Source organism: Chiloscyllium plagiosum, unplaced genomic scaffold, assembly GCF_037043375.1.
Source record: "Chiloscyllium plagiosum isolate Xiang-an unplaced genomic scaffold, Cpla_swu_hap1 HiC_scaffold_17, whole genome shotgun sequence".
Lineage (NCBI taxonomy): Eukaryota > Metazoa > Chordata > Chondrichthyes > Orectolobiformes > Hemiscylliidae > Chiloscyllium > Chiloscyllium plagiosum.
This window is the reverse complement of record NW_028270155.1, coordinates 62,205,608-62,222,798: the sequence shown is the minus strand read 5'-3', so window position 1 is coordinate 62,222,798 and position 17,191 is coordinate 62,205,608. Positions and strand designations below refer to the sequence as shown.

The following is a 17,191-nucleotide window of genomic DNA, read 5'->3' as shown; positions in this document are numbered from 1 at the left end:
TTCTCCCAGCTCCCATCAGTTCTGAAGAACGGTCACTGGACCCGAAACATCAATTCTGATTTCTCTCCACAGATGCTCCCAGACTTGTTGATGTTTTCCAGCATTTTCTGTTTTTGTTTCTGATTTCCAGCATCAGGATTTCTTTTGTTTTTCTTTTGGATCATAATTTTATTAGTTTTAAAATCGTTTAGAAAAGGACAGACCTGATCCAAAAATTAAAGTTCAATATTGGAGTGAGGCCAATTTTGATGGTGTGAGGTAGGAACTTTCAAAGGTTGATTGGGCAAAGGTTCTTCACAGGGAAAGGGATGGTTGGAGATGGGGAGGCCTTCAAACATGAGGGAACAGATGTTCAGAGACAGGATGTTCCTGTTAGTGCATTGTGTAAGGCTGGTGGGTACAGGAAGTACTGGATGAATATAAAAATTGAGGCACTGCTCAGGAAAAAGGAGGTATATGTCAGGTATAGACGGGGGGATTGCGTGAATCCCTCGGGAAGCATAAGGGCAGTGGGAGTATGCATAGAGTGAAATCAGGAAGGGAATGCAGAGAAATTCTACAAATTTACATCCCCAAGTTCCCAAGCTTCCATGTCCTTCTCCGTCGTGTCTGCAAGGCCAAAGAAACAAGCCACCCATCGTAATCCCACTTGACAGCATTTGGTCCATTGCCCTGCAGGTTAAGGATGAGGTGCATATCGAAATGCATTAGAAATTAGTTAGGGATCATTGCTTCTGCTCTCCTTTCAGACAATGACTTCCACTTTTACTCATCTCCCCACAGATCACTGTCCCAATCACTTTCACTCTCTGCCCTCTTGTCACTGATTTCTGCTAAATAGGCCCTTTCTATCAACTGTACCCAAGCTCCTCCATTTTGAACATCTTCGTCAAACTTCATCTTAATATTTGTCTTCAAAGGAGAACAAGTCTAGACAATCCAGTCCCTCCTCATTGCTGTATTTTCCAGTCCTGGCAATATCCTTCAATCTTCTCTGTGTCCTTTCTCATAAAATCATCCTTTCTGTGATGTGGGCAGAACTGTGCACAGTATTCCTGCTGTGGCCGAACTAATAAAGAGAAGGTTTCCATGTACTTATTTAATCACCTTGTTGACCTGCCTTGCTCCCTTTCGGGGTCTGTGATCATCCACTCCAAGATCTCTCAGCATCTCTGTAGCTCAATATTCTCCCATTTGTTGTCTGTTCCTTTCCCTTGCTTGACCTCACCAAACACACTGTCCCACACTGGTCTGGGTTAAATTCCATTTGGAACTTTTCTGACCAGCTGACCAGCCCATTCCATTCATACTTCTCTCTCTCTGGGTTTATCACATCTGACATTTCACAATCCTCCTCAACTACAATGTCTGCATCAGCTGCTCTCTTGTTAAGACTGAGACAATATTCCTGAAGAACTTTGCCAATATCTTTCACCCTTATGTCTGGGTTTCTTTTATGGGTCATCCTCTTTCTTCCATTATCATTTTAATGTATTGATAACCCATCTCCCCATTCACCTTGATTGTGCTTGCCAAGGTCCTTTCTTGCCCTCAGTTTGCTTTCCCTTGTATTCTCTTTGATTTCTCTTTTCACTCTCCTACCCCTCTTAAATTTCTCCAGTGTGAGTTCTCAGCATCAGATATAATTATTTACTTCAGTCAGACACTGATTAGACGTGATGTGACACACCTTTGGGGCAGGTGGGACTTGCACCCAGATCATTCTGGCCCTGAGGAAGGACACTGCAGCTCTCCCACAACACCCCTCGGTATTGGATAGAAGCTTTCCTTTCTGCCTTATGTTATCCACATAAGCTCCTTGATATCTTGGGGAGAGTGGGTCTCAAGATTTGGCCATTACCCCCTGTTTTCTTTATGGGAACATAGTTATTCTAAAACCCTCGAATCTCCCACTTGAATATCTTGCAGCGCACTGACACTGATTTACCTTCAAGAACCTGTTTCCACCACACTTTCGCAAAATCATTGCACAGCTGACCTTCCACCTCCAATTGAGAATTCTTCTAACTCCTGTTCTATCGCTGTCCTTTTCAGTAATTATGTAGTTACTACTCACTGGTGACCCTGCATCACTGCTATTGGCACTTCCATCTCCCGCACATGCTCTGTTCCTCTTTTTGTCTCATTGTAGGACAAATTGGCCAATAACCTGATTGAGAGGCCTGAGCCAGGAAGGGAGTGATGGATATCAGGCTCCTCACTCCCTACAGGGAAACAATTCTGGAATTAGCTGGAGAAGAACCTGGTGGCTCATGTGGGAAGAGGGAAGCCTGTATGTCGCACACACTGACCCAGCTTCATTGGGCTGTGCTTCCCTCACATTAACACCAGGGCTAATTGATTCTGAACCACTCCACCCACCCCAGAAGAGGAATATCTGCTCCACCCACTTTTCATCTGGTCTCAGCCATTTTTGCTGCTGTTGTGTAATTGATATTTGAGCTTTTGTGATAAAGTTCCAATTTCATGTTCTTGTGAGAGACTTGCAGGCTGCTTCTGTGTGAGAATATTTTCCCCCTATCCTTCATGTTCCCTTTTGTGTTGCTGACCCTGTGTGCCCTATGACCTTACAGTGTCCCCCTGATTCCTTTGAGCACCTTCAGGTTACAATTAATGTGCACACTTTAATCCCATGGGCAATGAGTTTTTATATTCCAATGTCCTTGATGGCTTTGCATGATCATTGCCTGAGAGAGCCAGTCCCCCTCTGATTTCATCCTTCTTCTCTAGAACTTCCCCCTGTCCCATCAGCATTCCCCGAGTGACTCTATGCAATGAAATCCACCCCGAGGCATGAGGAGCTCACTTTCCCCACGTTACCATGACTGTCCCCGATTAGCTCCCGACTGACATTGAGCAAAACACAAAAACATAGAGGATAGGAGCAGGAGGAGGCCATTCAGCCCTTCGAGCCTGCTTCACCTTTCATCATGATCATGGCTGACCATCCAACTCAATAGCCTAATCCTGCTTTCTCCCCATAACCTTTGATCCCATTCACTCCAAGTGCTATCTCGAGCTGCTTCCTGAATACATTCAATGGTTTGTCACCAGCTACTTGCTGTGGTAATGAATTCCACAGGCTCATCACTCTTTGGGTGATAAAACGTCTCCTCATCCTCTTCCTAAATGGTCTACCTTGAATCCTCAGACTGTGACCTCTGGTTCTGGACACCATCGGGTACATCCTCCCTCCATCTACCCGTCTAGACCTGTCGAAGTTTCTAAGTCTCTATGAGATCCTCTCTCATTTGTCTGAACTCTAACAAGGACTGAGCTGAGGACTGACAGTGGGCCACCCCGTGGGTCTGATTTGGAGGGACAGCCGTGACTGAACCTAGCACAGCCCCGACTGATGTCTCCACTGCACCCTGACTGATCTCCCTGTAACCTGGGGACTGGCTGCCCTAGGCCTTTGGGATTGATGCTGGTCCAGTCCATGGACTGCAAGGAAATGGATCTCTAGCCTAACCATGTTCCACATCCTGGATTGGAATCAGACCGGTCCGTTGACTGATTATGGATGAAGGGTCAAGGAGGGTGATGGCCATGGAGCATGCAGGGATACTATGCTGAAGGCAGAGATGGCTGATGGCTGGGACAAGCAATCAGTGAGGTGCAGTCTTCAGGTTTACACGTTGGAAATTTGTGCTGTCTTGTTTCTCAGAGAAGGGGAGGAGAATTGTCAGTGTCATATAAATGAGGTGGGTTGGAATAATAATAAGATGCAAATGCATCAAAATAAGGTAGTTACCTCTCAATAGCGAGATGCTGAAGGATTTAAGGTTGAAGTGAAAATTACAATCAGTGTTGAGATTCTGATGCCTCTCCATTTTGTCCCGTCGTTTTTGCCATTGCTGAGGTCACACCAAGGTGAAGTGAATTCTGTCGTATGTTTAATTTGAAAAGCAAAGCAGATTGGAAAACTTTTGGAGATCAGGAAAGGATGATAAAACAGCTTGAGGAAGAAATTGGGGCATTGCAAGGGAACTAGCAAGAAATAGTACAACATAATAAAAACTTCAACAAATAGAACATAGAACATAGAAGAATACAGTGCAGTACAGGCCCTTTGGCCCTCGATGTTGCGCCGATCCAAGCCCACCTAACCTATACTAACCCACTATCCTCCATATACCTATCCAATGCCCGCTTAAATGCCCATAAAGAGGGAGAGTCCACCACTGCTACTGGCAGGGCATTCCATGAACTTACGACTCGCTGAGTGAAGAACCTACCCCTAACTTCAGTCCTATATCTACCCCCCCTTAATTTAAAGCTATGCCCCTTGTAATACCCGACTCCATACGCGGGAAAAGGTTCACACTGTCAACCCTATCTAACCCCCGAATCATCTTGTACACCTCAATCAAGTCACCCCTAAACCTTCTTTTCTCTAATGAAAACAGCCCCAAGTGTCTCAGTCTTTCCTCATACGATCTTCCTTCCATACCAGGCAACATCCTGGTAAACCTCCTCTGCACCCGTTCCAGTGCCTCCACATCCTTCCTATAGTATGGCGACCAAAACTGCACACAATATTCCAGATGCGGCCGCACCAGAGTCTTATACAACTGCATCATGACCTCAGGACTCCGGAACTCAATTCCTCTACCAATAAAAGCCAGTACGCCATATGCCTTCCTCACCGCACTATTTACCTGGGTGGCAACTTTCAGAGATCTGTGTACATGGACACCAAGATCCCTCTGCTCATCCACACTACCAAGTATCCGACCATTAGCCCAGTACCCCATCTTTTTGTTATTCTTCCCAAAGTGAATCACTTCACACTTAGCTACATTGAATTCCATTTGCCACCTTTCTGCCCAGCTCTGCAGCTTCTCTATATCCTGCTGTAACCTGCCACATCCTTCCTCACTGTCAACAACTCCTCCGACTTTCGTATCATCCGCAAACTTGCTCACCCAACCTTCTAACCCCTCTTCCAGGTCATTTATAAAAATAGTAAGAGTAGCTACAGTGAGCATTCCAGGGTGAAGCTTGAGAATGAGGGATGGGAAAGAAGGTGGTCACAAGGCATTTAGAAGATTACAATACAATCAGGCAGAGTCCAAGCTTGGTTTTGTTAGTGGGAAACCTTTGACAAGGTTACAAGACTTTTGATCATGTGACAAGCAGGTGGACAAAGGGGAACTAGGAGATGTGGTAGATTTGGATTTCCAAAAAAACATTCAATCTTGTGCCTCATAAAGGTTTACTGCACATTAAATCCTCAAGGTGACGGGGTAATACATTAGCATGAATACACGATTAGCCAACAGGGAACAGAGAGTTGGGATAAACAGATTAGTTACAATCTGGCAAAGTGTAAATAGTGAAGTGCCACAGTGAGTAATGTTGGGCCCTCAAATATATATGATCTGTATCAATTATTTTGATAAAAAGATTGACTGTCTTGTAGCAGAATTTCCTGACACTGCAAAGATTGGTTGGCAAGCAAGTTGAGGCAGCTCCAAGGTGTCTGCAAATGAATATTGATGAGTCAAAGTACAAAGAAAAGGCACTGGAGAATAATGTGGGAAAATGTCTCTTTGGTGGGAAGGCTACCAATTCAGAGAACTTCAGTCCAGAGAGATCAGGGTTTCCTGGAACATGAACCATAAAATATGAGCATGCAGGTATAGGGAGCAATCAGGGAGAAAATGGGATGTTTAGCTTTTATTTCATTGCTGAAGAAATGTAAAAACATGGATGTCCTGCTACAGATTATTGATGGGCATTGATGAGACAACACCAGGAGAACTGCGTAGAGTTTTGGTCTCCTTCCTTCAGGAGGGAGAGAATAGCATTGGAAACAATTTGAAGAATGTTCACCAAGCTGATCCCTGGGGTGAAAGGATTCGATTATGAGGAAACTTTGAACAGGTTGGGGGCATATGCTCATTGGAATTTGGAGGAATGAGGGGGATCTTATTGAAACTGATAAGGTTCTGAGGGGGACTGAGAGGATTGTTTTCCCATGAAGGGTAATCCACAGCGAGGGGAATCACTAATAAAAGGGGCCTCCCATTTAATGTGGAGATGAAGAAGAATTTTCCCTTTTGGAGAATCCTTAATCTTTTGGAACTTATCTGCCTGGATCGTGGTGGAGGCCGGGTCATTGAATATATTGAAGGTTGGGTGGGATTGTTTTTAGACCAAAGAAGTCTCTGTCGAAGGCTCCAGGTAGGAAAGTGGAGCCAAGGCCACAATCAGGTCAGCCAGGATTGTATTCAATGCTGTGGTTCTGTTCGCCGAGCTGGAAGTTTTTGTTGCAAACGTTTCGTCCCCTGTCTAGGTGACATCCTCAGTGCTTGGGAGCCTCCTGTGAAGCGCTTCTGTGGTGTTTCCTCCGGCATTTATAGTGGCCTGTCCCTGCCGCTTCCGGTTGTCAGTTTCAGCTGTCCGCTGTAGTGGCCGGTATATTGGGTCCAGGTCTATGTGTTTGTTGATGGAGTTTGTGGATGAGTGCCATGCTTCTAGGAATTCTCTGGCTGTTCTTTGTTTGGCTTGCCCTATAATGGTAGTGTTGTCCCAGTCGAATTCATGTTACTTGTCGTCTGCTCTAGGGATAGCTGGTCGTGTCACTTTGTGGCTAGTTGATGTTCGTGGATGCGGATCGTTAGCTGTCTTCCTGTTTGTCCTATATAGTGTTTTGTGCAGTCCTTGCAAGGGCTGCACAAAACACTATATAGGACAAACAGGAAGACAGCTAACGATCCGCATCCACGAACATCAACTAGCCACGAAACGACACGACCAGCTATCCCTAGTAGCCATACATGCAGACGACAAGCAACATGAATTTGACTGGGACAACATTACCATTATAGGGCAAGCCAAACAAAGAACAGCCAGGGAATTCCTAGAAGCATGGCACTCATCCACAAACTCCATCAACAAACACATAGACCTGGACCCAATATACCGGCCACTACAGCGGACAGCTGAAACTGACAACCGGAAGCGGCAGGGACAGGCCACTATAAATGCCGGAGGAAACACCACAGAAGCGCTTCACAGGAGGCTCCCAAGCACTGAGGATGTCACCTAGACAGGGGACGAAATGTTTGCAACAAAAACTTCCAGCTCGGCGAACAGAACCACAGCAACAAGCACCCGAGCTACAAATCTTCTCACAAACTTTGATTGTATTCAATGACGGAGTGGGGTCAATGGGCCAAATGGCCACCTCCTCCTAATTAGTGTATCCTTATGCTGGTTTGGCACCAGTTTGGTCAACATTGCTTTTGAGAGTATTTTTAAATAATCAGATATAACAATGTGAGAACAGCAATATCATTTTGTTTTATTATTGGCAAGTAAAGCATGAAACACAATAGTATGTGGACTCTGTCCGAGCAAATTCTCACCAGCCTGTAATAATCAGTCACAACTTGTACATTTGTTTGATACATCAGGTATTCAGATTATTTCAGTGTCTCAACATCCAGCAAGTCTCACACTCAACTCCAATAGAAAATGTCTTCTAATGATTAAAACGTGAAAAGGTAATTTCTCCAACAAACGTGAAACAATCTTGCTAATGATTTCATAAATTATGTCAATTCTTCTTGGAAATCATTTTTTCGATAGAAAATTACTTTTAATAAATAGAGAAGCACCTCAGCAAATTTGAAATAATTATCGTGTGTAACGACAAACACTGTTAGAATGGTGACCATCAGGAGAGGGAAAGGGAATAGCCAGACAGTGCAGGGACCCCCCCTGTGGCCACCCCCCTCATCAATAACTATACCGTTTTGGATACTGTTGGGAGCAGTGACCGATCAGGGGAAAGCCTCAATGGCCAGGTCTCTGTCACTGAGCCTGGCTCTGTGGCTCAGAAGGGAAGGGGGGAAATAGGAGAGCGATAGTGAGAGGAGATTCAATGGTGAGAGGAACAGACAGGAGATTCTGTGGTCGTGAACGAGACTCCCGGATGGTATGTTACCTCCCCGCTGCCAAGGTGAGGGATGTCTTGGATCGAGTCTACAGGATCCCTAAGGGGGAGGGTGAGAAGCCAGACGTTGTGGTACACATCGGTACCAATAACATAGCTAGGAAAAGCGATGAGGACCTGAAAAGTGAATACAGAGAATTAGTTTGGAAGCTAAAAAGGCAGGATGAGCAGAGTAGGAATCTCAGGATTGCGACCAGTGCCAAGGGCGAGTGAGGCTAGAAACAGAGAGCGAGTGTAGATGATCATGTGGCTGCAGGGCTGGTGGAGGAGGGAGGCCTTCAGAGATATGGATCATTGGGATGCCTTCTGGGGAAGGTGACCTGTACAGAACTGGAGGAGCATCGATGTATTGGGCAGGAGGTTTGCGAGAGCTCTTCGGGTGGGTTTAATCTAGTTTGGCAGACCCCCTCAATAGCAACAGAGACATGGAGGAGCAGATTGGAAGGCAGAATTTGGAATGGCGCAGAAGTAATAGGTTTGTTGTCATGGGTGACTTTAACTTCTCTAATATTGATTGGAACCTCCTCAGTTCAAATAGTTTGGATGGAGCAGTTTTTGTCAGGTGTGTCCAGGAAGGATTCCTGACTCAATATGTAGGTAGGCCAACGAGAGGGAAGGCCACATTGGATGTGGTGCTTGGTAACGGACCAGGCCAGGTGTCAGATCTCTCGGTGGGAGAGCATTTTAGTGATAGTGATCAACAACTCCCTGACCTTTACAATAGTCATGGAGAAGGATAGCAGCAGACAGTATGGGAAAGTATCCAGTTGGGGTAGGGAGACTTACAGTACTATTAGACAGGTACTGAGACACCTAAACTGGGAACAGATGTTCTCAGGAAAATGCACGACAGAAATGTGGAGGTTGTTTCGGGAGCAGTTGCTGATAGTGCTGGATAGGTTTGTACCACTGAGGCAAGGAAGGGATGGTCGGGTGAAGGAACCTTGGGTAAGAAGGGATGTGGAACATCTAGTCAAGAGGAAGAAGGAAGCTTACTTAAGGTTGAGGAGGCAAGGTTGAGGGCTCTCGAGGGTTACAAGGTAGCCAAGAAGGAACTGAAGAACGGACTTAGGACAGTGAGAAGGGGGCATAAAAATGGTTAAGTGGGTGGGATTAAGGAAAATCCTAAGGTTTTTATCACTGATGTGAGGAACAAGAGAACGGCCAGAGTGAGGGATAGTGGAGGGAACTTGTGCCTCGAGTCGGAGGCGGTAGTGAAGGTCCTTATTGAATAATTTGCTTCAGTATTCACTACTGAGAGGGACCTTGTCGTTTGTGAGGACAGCGTGAAACAGACTGATATGTTTGAACAGGTTGATGTTCGGAAGGAGGATGTGTTGAATGTATTCAGCCTGAAACTTTACATTCTGCCTTCTTGCCATGTGCTTTATTACTAGCTTTGTAAAACACCTTAGCAAGGTATGACAGACAGGGATAGCACTGTGTTTCAGTGGTTTGATTTGATTAGATTCCCTACAATATGGAAACAGGCTCTTCAGCCCAGCAAGCCCACACTGACCCAGACCTATTCACCCCTGACTTGGCAACTTAGCATGGCCAATTCACCTAACCTTCACATCGTTTGGTTTGTGGGAGAAAACCAGAGCACCAAGAAGAAAGCCACACAGACAAGGGGAGAATGGGCAAACTGCACACAGACAGTTACCCAAGGCTGGAACTGAACCTGGGTCTCTGTACTGACAGGCAGCAGTGCTAACCACTGAGTCACCGTGTCATACCAGGAATGACATGCACCATCCATGTTTCCCATTATCCCTATCTCATTATGGAAAACCATGGGGCCTGTCAGCTGCTCATTTCAGAATCATAGCAGTTTGCTTCTTGGGTTTCAGAAATGCTGTTTGAGCTGGACAGACATACATCCTGAAAGCAGAACACCGAGACAGTGAATAGGAAGGAGTGTGCACTCCTGGTTCAAGACTGAGAACGAGCTCTCACTATTTTTCTAAACAGTTTGGTGCAGTGTAACACTAAGATCGAGGAATGATTTATTTCCTCCTCTTTCTTCACCCACACTCCAAGCTGAGCAGTCATTAAGGTGAGATTGGAATCCATTGACAGCGATAAACAATTTAACAAAGGAAGACTGGCTTCAGAGACAAACCTGTCACTGGAAGAAGATATTCTGGAGGTTTGTTCCAAGCAGTCATGATGTAGTATGACATAGAAATTACCAGCTCTGGTTACAAGGTTATGTTTGTGTCTCTTCATTAGCAGAAACTTTGGAAATTCTTCAGCTATTTGAAAAGTATTCCAGCCACAGAATGTAATGGCACTCGAGAGGAAAAAGCCAGGATCATTCTGTTCAAATTGCTTAGAACCGGGAACGTCCTGTAGGTTTTCCTGAAGGCCACATCATCCTGCTGTTGAAGAAAGAGAATATAAATATTCAAAAGGAAGCAAACCACTGACAGTATATTTTAGAGCCAATTGTCTTCATTCGCTTGACCTTGAAATACTGACACACCTTTATTCATAATGACTTTAAGATACAAGTTTCTGACAATAAAAACAACAATTGGGAGGGAACAAGTTGGGTTAATCTGTGAGAGACAGGAATTTAGAATGATTGTTTGTCCAGAGTTGAGTTTAATCTGAAAACCTGATTGTGAGGGAACAGGCCTACACCTTCAGGCTACATCCTGCACATTGTGGCAGGTTTGAGGCTGTGTCAGAGGTGAGCTGGGAATTCCAGCAAGTGCAGCACTCTTCACATTAACAGACCCTGCCTTGTCTCAAGGCAGCAATGGGGTTGGTAATGGGCCTCACAGATACCCAAGTACAAGAGTATAACCCACTTTGGTCTAGCTCCCCAGCTGTGTTTCAGTAGAGGCCCTGGGGATCTTTTCCATCCACCTGAGAGGGCAGCGAGGCCTTTGATTTAATGCTTCATCTGAAAGACAGCCCCTCTGCCACTGCAGCACTTCATTTACACTTCACTGAGGTACCAGCCTCGATCAGGTGCTCAAAACACCAGAATAAAACTTGAAACTACAACCGTTGATTTGCCACAATTTCAACTTAAAACACTTTAACAAAGGCAACATTTCAATTGACACATCATCAAAAATTCAAAATAGTCAGTACTATTGGCCACGGGTGAACTGATTGAAGTCCCTCCCAGGAGGGGGGTAAAGTCAAGCATCAGCTCCTACGAAAAGCTAAGACTCGGAAGACAAGTCCATGAGAGGAGCTTTCATGAATAAATGAACAATTTGATAAATAAACCTAAAGATTAATGTTTTAGATTCTTTCAGTGTGTAGGTGCGAACATCCTGTGTGGATTTTCCCCTCATACATGCTGTGAATCCATATTCTAATTACTCCTACCCAGCCTGCAGTTTTTCATCTGCCCACATCAAAGAATACAAAGAATTTCAGGCTGGGATTGCAAGTTTTGCAACATGGACCATCACATTGGAATGGTCACTGTGACGTTCAGGAGTTGTTGGCAATTCAAGACAGCAACATTTGATTCAACATTGTCCCTTCTCCTCGTCAAAGGTTTATTAATAGCTGATTATTGCTTTGGGTTTGTTATTATACTGTTCATTGTGTGAAGAAATTCAAATAATCAAAGCATACACTAAAATCAAAGTAAAATATGGAAACTAGTCACTTGATCCAATCAGTTTGTATTAGCGAATGTGCATGTAGCCTGTAATTGATTGAAAGAAATAACAATTCAGAATGAACAATGTGTGAATGTGAAACAGAATGGGTTTGCAGCAGAAATACACTTCAAAAGGGGAATGACAGCCTTGAGAGCAGATTTTCTTACCTGATTGTCTCATAGCAGTGAACTGTAATCACTATGAAAATGATAAAAGTGCCAACAATAATCAATGCAACAGACCGTGTCGATGAAGTAACATCTGAGACATCGTCACTGTGATAATCCTTTGAGAAAGAAAATTCTAAATGTTATTACATCAAAGCACCATCAGGGATCTAGCCACAGGTCCACCATATTTAAGGGCTGATCACAAAAATCCTGAAAGCCACTAGAAATGTTCTAAAGGCACTTCCACCAATTCATACCTTAACTCAAGGCTGAAAGAGGAGAGGTTGAAGGAATAACAGGAAAAAGGAAAACGAAAGGAAACATGAAATATGGACAAGACTAAAGAAGTCCAGTCTCCAGTACAACATGCCTCACTGGTGCAGAGGGAAATTTCCAATACTGGCTGTACCAGCCTTCAGCTGCACAGTGGTTGCAGGTGCCCTTGTAATCCATGCTGCCTTTAGCTCCCAGAAGACAGTGTCCCATGGCTGTGAGCAGGTGGAGATGTATGTGGATTGTGCCATCTTGCAGAGTCTGTCAAACCAGCTTCGTTGCCAGTGGGTGACCCTGTTTTCTTTTCACATCAGAATTGAGGCAGTTCAGCCTCAACCAACTATTCTGAATGTTCCTTAAAACTCCAGCTCCCACCCAGCTCCCATTCAATGTGCAGAAGAAACCGAGGTCTAAAGGATCAGAGAAATATCTGTCAATCAAAATGGAGCAGCTGGACAAAACAGCGGAGTATTAGAAACCAGGATTGTTTAAGTCCTTTTTAATTAATTGTCTCTGTTCTATTCTGTTAAATCTACATCAAATGCCGCCTAAATTAAGGACATTTCATACACTGGAGAAAGAGACAGTCAAACCAAAATGGACATGTAGCAATTCAAAACGAACCCTCAGAAACCACGATTTCTGCAAAGGTGACAAACAACTCCAACAATTGGGTCTGCTGTGTAATGGATGACACATTTCCAATCTCATCTGCATCAATGATCATGACATGTTGGACTGTCGGAAAAATGATAGCTCACAGTGGCCTGTTATGTGTGAGAGAAATGTGCACTGGGCATCTAGACTTTGCTTTGGGATTCTCTCTTGCCTGATGCATTTGCAGACATCAAAATTTGTGCTGTGTTTTATTTTTGGCGCTGGGTTGGCAAGGGGTTCTGGGAGAAAACAGCCTGCCCTTGGATTATTTGAGCTTGAAATGCCTCGACCTTGACTATTACCAACTTGCCTCTTTCCTCGGCTCATCAATGACAATGTCTGATCCCACAAGGATGGAGAGAGTCAGGTGAGTGAGGTGGGTCACAGGAGTAATTGCAGTGATTTCAATGGCAGTGTAGCAGAGTAACAGCAAAGGGAGCTGAAGGACACAGCATGAAACAAATAACAAAGTGGCATCACAGAGCAAGGCAGATCAGCGATTCGCAGGGAAATGTTTCAGCTCAGTTACTGATAACTTCATTGTGATCAAGAAATCAGGTCGAAACAAATGAAGTTGAAATGGAAAGCCTGGAGGGAAGGGAATGGGAGCAGTGGGAATGTTAAAGAATAGTGTGACATCAGCACAAGGGGAGGAGCAGATCCCAAGTAGCTGGGACTATTTTTCAAATAAGGCACAACCCTCTGTCTTTCTGGTAAGTTTATACACTGTGCAATGAAAAAGGACATGGTGGGGCGCCTCAGTTGTGTTGAGTACACACCCTGTTGCACGTGGCAATCCAGGATGCTTCTCATGTTGGACAAGGTACTTTCTAATGAACCTGTTCAGAATTGTGATGTCACTCCTCTGGAGTAGGTAGCACTTGAACCCAAGCCTCCTGCCTCAGGGGTAGGGACACTACCCACTGTACCACAGGAGACCTCTTGTGCTGGACAATCACGTACACAGGAATTATCACCATCTGGAGCAGCTTGAGCTTCAGAGCGTGAGCAGGAGCTGACATGCTGCAGCTTAATAATCCCCGAGCAGAGAGGGAATGAATGACTGCCTAAAGAGAACCAGGTAGGAGTCCCAATGCATCTTTCTCTTTGATTGGAGGTGGGTTTGTGAACTGGTGATAGCAATGCCAAACTGTGAGCACCTTGGTGACTCTGTTTAGGGAAACACCGATAAAAGTCCGAATGATGACAGTGGAAGTGCAACCACTGCATAAGGGAATAGACATACATTACTGTAGCCACAGACACCAGGATGGTATGTTGCCTCCCTGTTATCTGGGTCAGCAATGTCACTGAGCAGCAAGGGACCACTCTAAGGGGAAAGAATGATATGGGAGACTGGGCAGAAAAGCAAGAACCCACAGGATCCAAGAGCATGGGACAAATTGAATCTGAGCTGTTCAATGATAGGAAGCAAAGGGCAATGGGCAACACTGCTTTTGTGATTGGGAGGCTGTTTCAGTGGGGTTGTGGAAGGCTCTGTCCCTTACTTTACTTGGCAGGTATCAATGATGTCGGGACAGGATTCAGTTTGCAGATGTTATAAAAATGGATAGTGAGGAAGAAAGCTTCAGGCATCAGAGAGATTACCACTGAGCTGGGAGAAAATGCAATGGAGAGAAATGTAAGTAGGGAATTGGAAGGGGGCAAATGGGTGAGGGAAGAAACGATAAATGGTGGAATACTGAGCGGTGTGAAGGAATAGAGAGACTGTGGAGCACATGTTCCCTGAGGTTACAAATTAGGTCGATCAGCTGCAAAGAAGGCCAATGGGATTGTTGATTAACCAAGGGGTAAAATATAGCAGCAGAGAGCTTCAGCTCAATCTAGGTCAGCCACTGGTGGAGTCCTGCACACAACACCATTTACAGGGTTACTGGAAGGATTTGATCACAGAGAAAATGTACACAGAGATTGACAAAGATATCACCAGGAATAAAGAACACAAGGACAGATTGGAGAGACCAGGCTTTTTTGGAACAGGGAAGGTTGAGGAGAAATTTAATTGAGATGGACAATGCAATAGGTGCTTGAGGCAGAGTGAGCCTGTTTCCCTTGGCAGAGAGATCATTAACCATGGGGTAGAAATTTAGATTAATTTGTGGATGAATAGAGGGTAGTTGAGGAGAAGATAGGGATCTGGAACTCGCAACCGAAAAGTGTAATGGAGTCAAACCCTAATTATATTCAAAAATGAAAATTGGATATGCATGTAAATTGTTGTAATTTACAGAGCTGCTCCTGGAAAGTGGGATTGATTTTGGATAGATCCCTCTCAGTATGCACAGACGTGATGGACAGAATGGTCCCCAACTGTGCTTTCAATGATCTATGTCTCTCTGCTTCCCTTTCATTCCACAATGAAATTGTATTCAAACCACAATGAGAGGACAGATTGATCACAGCATGCTGGAGATTTATTGTTCCTACTGCAATCCATCCAGAATAAAACACAGTATTTGATTGGATCATTCGTACCAGTAACACAGCGAAAGAGGTCAAGTGGGTGCACTTGCAGGTGATGTAGTGAAACTGACTTTCTGTCGTACAGCCAGACTCACTCCAGATGCCATGACTTGTGCTCCCTACAATGAAAAGTTAGAAAATCAGAGGTGAACCATTACTCCTCAATTCTAGAGCTAACAAATTTTGTTTTATCAAATGTTAACTCACCTTTCCTGAAATCCCAAAAGACACATTTTCCACTTGAGTTAGTCTAAAATGGAATTGATTTACATCATAAAGGGCTCTCATTCACTTAAATAATTTATTTGTTCAGGTGCACAGCGATGAATGAATGAGTGTTTGTGTTTTCCCTTACCGGCAAGGTTGTGTTCAGGAAGACAATGGTCACAGGGTCGGTGAGGTTTTCAATGGTGACATTGACCACTTCGATTCCACTTACTAGATTGTTTAACACAGTGCTGTTATTGTCACTCTGGAGACAAAGGACAGCAAGAGTAATGTATACTTAAGGACTGTGGATACTTTTTACAGATGGGACTGTGTATTTTAAACAGGATTAAATTTGAATAAATTCGTATATATAAACCTTTTTGCAGAGACTTGGCCTTATTGGTATTTCAGTAAGTGAGGCAAAATAAGAAGCATTTCTGAACGGTATGAGTTTGCAGCCAGCATGAAACTGCCCACCCAAACAAGACAGAGGCAGCTTAGTTTTGCAGAAACATGTTTGGATTCATTTGTCAGAATGTCCTCACCAACATATGGGCAGCACGGTGGCACAGTGGTTAGCACTGCTGCCTCACAGCGCCTGAGACCCGGGTTCAATCCCCGCCTCAGGCGACTGAGTGTGTGGAGTTTGCACATTCTCCCCGTGTCTCCGTGGGTTTCTTCCGGGTGCTCCGGTTTCCTCCCACAGTCCAAAAACGTGCAGGCCAGGTGAATTGGCCATGCTAAATTGCCCGTAGTGTTAGGTGCAGCGGTAAATATAGGGGAATAGGTCTGGGTGGGTGTGCTTCAGCGGGTCGGTGTGGACCTGTTGGGCCGAAGGGCCTGTTTCCACACTGTAAGTAATCTAAAAACATTCCAAAAGGCTGATTAAAACTGAATCCCCTTTTGTTCTTTCCAACTTTGAACACATTGTTTATGATCCGACATTTGAAGTCAGAATCTCTTCCTGTAATGAGAGGCTGTTCATCCTGGGCGCTGAATATTGGAAATAGAAAAGTTCATGTGGTGTGGATGGAAGTAATCTCCTGATCTCTGCCCTGGAAAGGAACACTTTGTCTGTGACTGCCGATGTTCCAGTTTACCTGACATCAAGTTAAAACTGGAAATGGTTTTGCAATCCATGGATTTTCCGATGTTTGTAGCACCTTCACTTCCATTTCAGTATTTACTCCAGGTCTCCCAATGTCAGCTATTTTCCCAGCTCGTGAAAGCTGTTCCAACCCACACTGCCCAATTCTTTTACAATTACAGAGTACTTCCCGGGATATGAGAGATTGGGAGAATTGGGCAGTATGAACTGTCCAGAGTAGAAAATTACTGAATGAAAATGGAGCATATAAGGACAACTAATGTTTGAAAAGTCAAAGTGATGCAAAAGATGAAATAAACAAAAACTGAAACTATTGTTCCTGTTGGTTCCTTTGTTTTTTTTTATTTGCTGGAGACTGGTATTCTGGAAGAAACACCAAGCTAATGATGGATCAATATACTGAGTACTTTGTGTCCATTTCCACACAAGAGGAAGCAGACAAAACACCAGTGATAAACTGTAAACCTATTAACTAGGAGCAGGAGTAGGTAACTCAGCCCCTCAAGCCTATTTTGCCGTTCAACTGATCATTGCTGATTTAATCTCTGCCTCAACTCCACCATCCTGCCCTCTCCCCATAACCCTCTAACCCAGCACTAATTAAACATCTGTTTCTCTCCTCCTCAAATGTATTCAGTCTCCCATGTCCACTGCATTCTGGAATAGA

General features: G+C 44.3%; 1 protein-coding gene across 1 annotated transcript in view; it reads right to left on the bottom strand.

Annotated features, from left to right (window-relative positions):
• Positions 1-7,319: 7,319 nt before the first annotated feature.
• The window catches only part of LOC122545185 (uncharacterized), a 135,554-nt gene continuing 125,682 nt past the window's right edge, over positions 7,320-17,191 (bottom strand). Inside the window, exons 14-18 of the mRNA XM_087995596.1 lie at positions 15,562-15,678; positions 15,414-15,456; positions 15,219-15,325; positions 11,790-11,908; positions 7,320-10,371 (exon numbers count right to left, since the gene is read on the bottom strand). Of these exons, the coding sequence (XP_087851722.1) occupies positions 10,323-10,371; positions 11,790-11,908; positions 15,219-15,325; positions 15,414-15,456; positions 15,562-15,678 (435 nt within the window). The 3' untranslated portion in view covers positions 7,320-10,322. The remainder of the gene's footprint in view (positions 10,372-11,789; positions 11,909-15,218; positions 15,326-15,413; positions 15,457-15,561; positions 15,679-17,191) is intronic.